At 43.6% G+C, this 9123-nt stretch overlaps 1 protein-coding gene across 1 annotated transcript in view; it reads left to right on the top strand.

Moving 5' to 3' along the window:
* DUSP13 (dual specificity phosphatase 13) overlaps positions 1-3134 on the top strand; it is a 9111-nt gene extending 5977 nt beyond the window's left edge. The window contains exon 3 of the mRNA XM_009701702.1: positions 2920-3134. Coding sequence (XP_009700004.1) covers positions 2920-3134 — 215 coding nt within the window. The remainder of the gene's footprint in view (positions 1-2919) is intronic.
* Positions 3135-9123: the final 5989 nt, after the last annotated feature.

Below are 9123 nucleotides of genomic sequence, written 5' to 3'. Positions count from 1 at the left end.
GTTCAAACCATAAATATAATTTCTTTTTCTTTTAGTTGTAGAGTGCTGGTAGCTTAGAAGTTTTCAGAAAGCAGTTCTGGTTCCAAGAAAATTTTTCAGAACATGTTGTTCCTTGACTTCTGTTATCTGTGCATTACAGCGAGTGTCTGGATTTCCCCAGTCGCTGCCACTGCGTTGCAGTTAGGCCTACTGTAAAGTACTGAAAGGTGGATTTTCCAAAGACCTTTTCGACTTAGCCCTATTCACGGTATTTCTCAAAAAGAAATTGTGCTCCTGACTCCTTTATGTTCCTCTAAAGATCCCATACTTGGGTTATTTGGGTCTGAAGTGCCTCTGGGGAAGATAATACAGCATACATATCCCACAAGGTTGGTGTGAAGCCTAATGATAGTACAGAATACTGGAAAAAAAAAAAGTCTAGTGAAAATTCAAATTAACATTATCTTTTAGCAGGGGTGCAAAGCGTTTCTCCATATTCCCATAAAAAGCAGGACTTCACTTCCAAGGATCCCCATGGAATTATTGGAATTGACAGATAGATGTAATTTAACTTGAATAATGGCATCAGTATCTCAGTAATTCTGTGAAGTTGTATCTAAATGGGAAAACACAAATAGAAATCACTTGATCTTCCAATTCTGCAAAACTGACATTACATTGGAAAAACCTCTTCCCTCCCCCAAAGGTTTTGATGCCCAGTCCAAGTCTGCTGTCACCAGAGCTGTTTTTGCCGCTTCCTTGGAGACTATATTTGTCCCTTTATTTCTACCAAAGACACGTCTATCTTTAGGGCTGAGCTCAGATTTCTCATGCCAGAATAATGAAAGGTGGCTGTGTCACATACATTGTGGAATTCAACACTTCTCACAACCTGCTGGCCAGAGCAGGTTTTCACAACACATGCTAGCTCTCTCCGAGCATGTGGCTATGCCATCATCATTAGTCAGAACTGGAACGGTTGCTAAATAAATACTCTGTCACAAACAAAATGGGATTTAAGATAAAAGCTGTGCACAAAGTACCTAGAATTAACACCTGGGGAGACGGGGGCAATCAGTCTGAGGTTTTTGGCTGGATCTAGGCGCATCAGCCAACAAGGATATTTTTGTCTCGCTCCCTGGTAATAGAGAAACTACAATGCTGTAAGCACAAAAAACCCAAGAAGTAGCCCTGAAAAGCTGTCCGTTCTTCCTACTCCTCCTTACATTTTACAGAGAAACAACATCTGAGATACTTTATTCCATCTCCAAAGGAAGAAAAGCAACATGGGATTGTTTTTACTGATTATCATCTTTTTCTAGATATAAATTGCATTGTTGTTAAATTGCATTTTGTACAGCTATACATTTAGTAAACAAGAGACCACAAATGTGACAGCCTAAAAAATTTAAAATTTAGAAAAATGCAGAAAATAATTAGTTTCAAACTTGTGAAGGTTTCCAGTGAAGAAGTGTTCTGAAATTTTAATGCTAAAAAGACAACTTTTTTTCAGCTGCCTTAATAGGAGACAGAGCTGTCCATTAGGTGGTCAGAAGTTCAAATCTAATTCTAATCACGGGTTACTTTAATAATGCCCAAGTGCTAAGCCACGGTCTCTTTGAAAAGACTAGATCTGACTGCAGCAAAGGACAAGAGCGTTTGAACATTTTCATGCATGGCTATAATTGAGTAGATCAACAGAACTTTTTTTTCTGATTAAAAAATTCTCATGGATTCATACTATTTTTGTGAAACTTGATGCATTTTACAGTATTTACAGGGTGCAGGTTTTCAGTTTCCAGAACGAGTTTTTTTTGTTCACATCCAGAGGGAAAGGACTACAAACCTGAATTTTTCCATCTGAAAGCAATCCTTTTGACAAAATTTCCTTTAATTTCGCATAAGATCATTTAAAAAAATGTTTATCTCCTTCCAGCGTGGGTCAAAGACACACATTAGAAACCTGGAAAGCAGTCATAATACAGAATTGCATTTCTCCGGCTGCTTCCATTAGCGATCACAGCAGAAAAAACAAAAGCAAAGCAGAGGGAAGGAGGGAAGCTATACTCCTGGATCCCTGGAAGGTCTTCCCTGAGGTTCACTTAGAGCAACATGGAAGGACTCCACAATATTACTCTTAATGAACTCTTAATGAAGATGCACACCTCACACTGAAATCTCTGGGGAACTCAAAACATTTCATAAATTGTTTTTCTAGTGATCACCTAATAGAGAAGGGAAGATAAAGGCATTAGGGAAGGATAGTGACTATAGATGTACAGGGTAGAAATAAAAATACATAGAAATAAGAAAACGTAAGTAAGCTGGTGCAAATGGCATATACGAACAGGAGCTGTTCTTAAATGGTAACGCTCATTTTCTCATAAACTTCCAACAAGGTCTCGGCAGCAGTCAGCACCCTCAGAAAGCATTACTGCCCAAGGCAAAGAAGAAAAAAGAGCTGATGGAAAACCAGGAGCATTCCTGTAATAGCAGCAAGCACTCCTGAGCGTTGCACATTTGAAATTCCAAATTTCCAGGCCCTCTAGTAGTAAGTAACCTGCCGAGACTGCTTCCCATAGCATGGCCTTCAAGTATGAAGGCTTGAAGCTTTGCCAGCAAGTCCATTACTCCCAAAACCACATGTGAGCAAGCAGGGACACCATGGATGGCAGGCTGGGCAGGAGGGCTAAGGGTTAATCAGGCTGACAGCTAAGCCCAAACAAGGGATCATGGGTCCTGGAATACAATTGGGAATTTTCTGTCCCCAGCCGTTAAAAACCCCACTGTTCCCCACCCAGCACTGCCCCAGCTTTGCTCTGCAGGGCTGAGCGCACCTGCTTGCTCAGCCCCAGTATCAGCACCACTTCCATCTCTGCTCCAGCACGATAAACCCCACCATTTGACCTCCTGGCATAATTGCATCTCTCCTTTTTACAGGCAAAGTACTAGTTCACTGTGCAATGGGAATCAGTCGATCTGCAACTCTTGTCCTCGCTTTCTTAATGATCTGTGAAGATATGTCCCTCGCTGATGCAATTCGGACTGTGCGCTCACACAGAGGGATCTGCCCCAACTCCGGCTTCCTCAAGCAGCTTCGGGAGTTGGACCTCCAGTTAGGAAGGGGGAAAGGCAGAGGAGCAGAGACCTGCTAGTGCCAAGGGGCCATGTTTTCTGGCACCAGACCCAGAGATGCCGCCCTCACTGAAGACAGTGCAAGGATGCTGTCAGGACTGCTCTGTAACTGCACTGAGAAACTTCTTGGGAAACGGCTGATCATGAGCGAGCTGGTAGGAGTTTGGTATGTATTTTTTGGATAAGCCCATTAACTGGAAAGAAAATGAAATAAAGAAGGATTCAAACTGGCAGTTTTGCACACCTGGGCCTGTTTATTTAACTACCTGTTGGGCAGGGTACAGGGAGCAATTGGGTTTTCATGCAGAATTAAAAGGCAGCACAGTCAGCTTGAAAAAAGACTTTTTACTTGCTTATAATTGCATTAATATGGCAAGAGGGAAAATGGCTAAACTAGTAAAAAGAAAAAGAAAGCATGAGGTTTTTAGGCAAACCTTTAACATTTCACATCCAGCTGGCTTAGGGCAAGACTTCAGGTTTTGCAAGCTGACATGCCCCTTTAATCTGACACGGTGACACTACTCAGGATCCAACTCAGACCTTAGGCTCCCTCTATTACAAGCCATGGCGGCTCTTGCTGGGACCTTCACAAGTCCTTTTAACTCCAAATCTATGGCAAATACTCAGAAGTTAAAAAGACCATTAAATCCTCAGGAGCTGATACAGGAGGTCCCAGCCAGATGCTGCACCCATGGGGTGCCTCACTGCTGGTCAGAGGGAAGGAAGGTGTCCCCTTGCACACGTAAAGCACGCTCAGGGCACACTCCCAGTTGGTGCACTGCAGTGCCAGACAGAAACATCCTCCACTTGGCTTGCAACCCAACGCTCCAAATCACATTCCCCAAATTTCCCTGTTTTCACGGAAAACCAGAACCTAGTGTCATTGTGTCAGAGTAAAAATGAGCGATGCCTCTAACAAATCCAAAGCTGCAGCTCTGCATTTCGGTTACTCTTTTACGCCCAATTGGCCACATTTAATCTTGTGAAGAACTCAAAGCAGATATTTGCTTCAGTGCAATTACAGCCATATACAGAACATTGGCAAATGCAAACAATATAGAATTTCCACTTGACGGCAGATTAATTTGGTGTGATGTTTTCCCTTCAGAAGTCTTAAAGGCTTGCAGTTCCGAAAGTACCCTGCAGTTTGTATTTATAGCACTATGGATGTTGAATAGAAAGAGAGAAGCATATACTCATTCTGAACTCAAGTTTCTTTTGCCTCCAAACTTTAGAAAAAATTAACTGAGTATAGCACACTTCCACTGCATTTCTCATAATGCAATATGGAAACATGATTTCCCTGCAGAGCCTAGAGAGAAATGCAGGTGGTGGTTCCACTTTTATAAACATAGTAAATAAAACAAAAGCGATGCTACAGACTAATTTCCTCTCAGGGAACAGAGAGATGGGTCTTCCCTCCAGAAAGGGTCCCAACCTTTGAGACTGGAGTAAGCGGCCAGAAGGGAGGTCATAGCTAATGATGGAAAAATCAGTGAAGTTATAGCTTTCACACACCTCTCACTGGCTGCCACAGCAAAGAGATTAGATTTCAGTAAGCATGGTGGCTGAACCATTCCTGGCATTTTGGTCTCCTCCACCTCAGTCTGTCTGGGGATCCTTTTTTTATTGCAGACCATGCTGAATCTGTTTTGTGAGTAGTCTTTTCAGTTGCCTTTCTAACCACTCCCTTCAAATCTCTGTAACTCAGCCTGTGCCAAGCCAAATGGCACTATATGAAAGCACAAGGGGTGTACAAAACACAATGGTCCAAAATCTCTGTGCATTGAGCCCGTCAGGACAGGTCATAATTCCCAGCAAGTTCCTCATCTGGAAACATCTGTGGCTGCAGGGCAGAATTTAAAGTGAACAACTTCTCAGAGTGACTAAGCCTATATTTACCCCAGCTGAGGCCTATTAGCCATTGCGGGACTATTTCAGCTGGCCAGGGACAGCCAGAGATGCCCCTGCCATGCGTGACCAGCAGCTGGGAGTGGTACATCTGGCTGGAGCTGTATCCTGCCAGGAAAGCCAGGGCACTCACCAGCAACACAGGGCTGCTGGCTGGATGTCACTGTTGCAGGTGTATAGTGGAAGCTTCCTCTTCAACCTGGGAAAAAACCTAACAGTGAAGAACAAGAGGTCAAAAAGACTGACCCAAAGACAATAAAGGAGCTATACAACCCCAGGACAAAAAAATTCCCTAGAATTCCCCAAAAAAATTCCTCAAAAAATTCTCCTAGAAAGAAGAGCCTGAGCTGGTTCCAGCGCTTTGCATTGCTGTGAAGTTCAGACAGTGGGAGGCAGGTTCCCCTCATCTCCTTGCAGTTTCTCCACCCTCCAGCAATGACAGTACCTGAGCCCACCATTACCGTCCCTCTGTGCAAGGGCTGCAGCATCATGGAGGTGGTCATGGAGGTAGCCTGGCAGGGATACAGGCGCAGGCTCCATAGCTGATCACAATTAAGCAGTCCTGATCTGACCCACATGTGTTGCACACTGAAGTGGCTTTTTGCCCCTGCATGTAGTTAAGCAAAAGTCTCTTAAAATTACAGCTGGTATCAAGACAAAGAAAATGCAAACAATATTGGAGGTGGTTCCAGGTATATCTTGTGCTACAATTTCGAGATCCAGAGTTGCCGACTCTTTGCAAGCCACCATCTTGGTCCAAGAAACAAGAAATAGCCTCTTTCCACCACAGCCATCCTTGCTAACAACAAGGCACCTGGTCCTGGCCTGCAGCTGTCAATTTGGTTGCTGCTGAGCCTGGCGGAAGCAGCCCCACTCGGTGCCCTCCAGATGTAGTGCCGCGGCAGCACCAGCTGTGATCACACTTGCCCAGGGCCCTGCCTAAATACTACCCGCCACAAGCAATGTCCGTTGAGACTGCAGGCAGGGTGGAAGCGATCAGAACAGCAGATTCAGACGTATTAATGGACAAAGCAATGTTCATGCTACCATCTTTTCCATGCCTACTTCTTAGCCGGTGCAGGGCAGATGCTGAGGTTTATTTACGAACAGCTTACGAAGGAGCAAGCTCTAGCACTGTGGTGGAGCTGGTGTACTTCCCACACAGTAAGCCTGCAAGGGAGGATAGGTGCCTTAGCCCCTTTTCACAGGCAAGGCACCTGGAGTTTGCCTGAGCTGCAGCAGGATGTTTGGGGAAAAGCACAACAGGATTGCTCTCCAGCTTCCAGAATTGGCACGAAAGCATGAGAAGAGTTTTCTCACATAAGATATCTTGCCTTTGCCAGCTTTTCCTCCCAGACTTTCAGCAATGATAAATACAGAGGCTATTGCTGCGGGCATGTCTGCACTGCGTTATTTATCCTTTGGATTTGCACATAGGGTTTTATTTGTAAAAGGAAAGTGGGACCATAAATCTGCTCTGCGAGGAGCCAAGGGAAGAGAGGATAGAAATTTTCAACAACTTGCATGGAAAGAGATGATGCCAAGGACAGGCTTGTCATGGAAAAAAATGCCAGCCAGGATATTGCCCAGGTACATACCAGGTGTAGTGGCAACAGCTAAGAGTGTCAGCCTTTTTCTTGCAGGTGCATTAATTAATTTCTCCTTGCACAGGTAGCTTTGTTGGGGTTGCTGCAGCAAGGACGGCCCTCCTATGGGACCTCCTTAATTCATAGCTTTTGCCTTTTTGCTCTTATCAAAAAAAAAAAATAAAATAAAAAATCTGAACTAGGACCAGAATGGACCACAAAGCTGAAAAACTAATTGTGACCGAGAAAAACTTATCAGGGTTGAGTACCAAGGCACTGTTGTGAGTAACAAGCCTAAGCTGACCACATTCCAGCATAACCATTTTGTTCATGGCCTTCAGCGTACGCACGACCGCTCTTTGGGTACAGTGCCCTAAGTAACGCACGGTGCCCATAGGGGAGGATGGAGGCGAGGATGGAGGCGAGCAGTCTCACAGGCACAGCCCCTGGTTCTGCATATTCTACTTTCGCCAGTGGCTCCCACTTCTGCTTTAACTTTGGCACTGCCCACCACGACCAAGTGACTTTCTTCTGCATAACTCTGATGTCTAGAACAGATCTGCCCGGCTCCTGCCAGCCCCTCCAGAGTTGCAAAGCACTGTCAAGTCCTCTTCCTAGATGTTCTCCTCCTCCCACTATTTTTTGTCTTGTATTTTCCTGATAACAAGGCTGAGCTATGTGTTACTGTGGAGAGCGGCTTCAAAATAGCTTGTGCTTTGCAAATTTACTTCACAGTCCAAGGTTCAAAGAGTGTATGCAGCTCCTGAAGCCAAGTCAAACAGGAATCTAGGGGCTGTGAGGCTTTCAACAGTTAAGTTTTCTATAGGCTACAATTATTTTGCTTAGAAAGTAGACCCTTGATCTGTTGCAGGAGGCTGCAGTTTAATAAAGTCAAACAATTTGCTCTTTGCAATGTACTATTTGTGGTACAAGTATCATTGAGTTACACTGCTCCCCCTCACCGCTGCCGCCTGGAACTTTGTCTGTTTATACACAGAAAGCACTCTCAGGAAGCACTCCTAAAAATACCCAGCAATGTTAGCTGAGGATCTGGCTCTGCTCTCCTCCTCCTGCTTCTACCTCCATAACATCCTTCCATCATCTTCATGCTCAACAACCCCGGCTGTTCAAGCAACCTTATGCCTGTCTCACCCTCTAAAAAACTGTCCTTTTCCTTCCTCCTCTGCCAGTAGCCATTCTCCACCCTGTCACAGAGCAACTTCCATGATGTTGCCATACCATGTCCCATCTAGTGTTTTCTCACTTGACCACTAAATTACAATGAAGCCCACATTGTCTTTATCAAATCCTTGAGCACACCTACATGGCTCTGCCCACTTTTCAGTAAGAAGGTGCCAAACCGCAGCAAAAATAGTACCAGAAGAATAATAGAGTCTTTTACTTTACTTTATAAATGGGCATTTGAAGACTGCAAAACAAGCTGCAGTACTCTCCACAGACTAACTTTTGAAACCACTCTCAGGGAAGTAACCCTGGAGACAAAGCATCTCCCAATGGAAATACCATTGCAAATAAAAATATTTTCATAGTAGTACAAATAGAAAATCTGCACAGCAAAAATCCAGACAGCTGACAAAAACATCAGTTATTAAACTTCAGGTAAAATTCAAAAGCAGGTCTGGGATTCAGCTCACACTTCTGATCTGTCTGTTGCCCAAGATGTGGGCAGAGCCTCCCCTCACACGAAATGCCACTTGTCAAGGGACAGGGTCTTCCAGTTGCTGCAGGCTGATCCTGCTTGTTGCCAATCATCTTCACAACCACAAAGATCTTCCTGCACATTCAGTAGGCACCCAGCAGACTGACATTCATAGCAACACAAAGGATCTTTGATCCTTCAGTCTGTCCACATATCACCAATTGACTTGGATGTTTCTCTTCTGTAGGTGCTCAGCAGACAGACTCTAAAAATGAAAGCTCAACAACTCTACTGTTCTAGTAGACAAGATCTACCCTTGTGGTTATTCCCAGTCTAAAACTCTTCTGAAAGGCAGTTGCTGCTCTACAAACACCTTTCTATGAAAAAAAGCATCTAATTCCTCCTAATTCAATAATAATTATAATTAATCAATTAATCTAATATTAAATGTCAACAACAAAACATTCACAAAAATTAACCAAAATGATTTGTCAAAGCCCTTAAGATTGCTTTTGGAGGACCAACAGTTCTTAGACAAAAATCCCCAAAACCTGAGAAGCACAAACTGTAAGAAGTGAAACACTTAATTTTTGCACCAAACACATTTACATTGCTTACAATAAATAAATAAATAAATAAATAAATAAATACGTTCTTTACAAGAACCCCACCTATCACTGGAAAACCATCAGCCAGCAAAGAGCGAGCAAGGAATTATTTGCTCAGCTCTGGTGACAATTGGCTGTTAGTAGAGTTATTCTGACACATTGTTCTGGAGAACATCTGTTTCTACTCTGACTCCTTTAACTTTCAGATGTGAAAAACAAAAGCTCATTTTCATGCCATGTCTCC

This window comes from Cariama cristata, unplaced genomic scaffold, assembly GCF_000690535.1.
Source record: "Cariama cristata isolate BGI_N322 unplaced genomic scaffold, ASM69053v1 scaffold20096, whole genome shotgun sequence".
Taxonomy (NCBI): Eukaryota; Metazoa; Chordata; class Aves; order Cariamiformes; family Cariamidae; genus Cariama; species Cariama cristata.
This window is presented reverse-complemented; position numbering and strand designations above follow the sequence as displayed.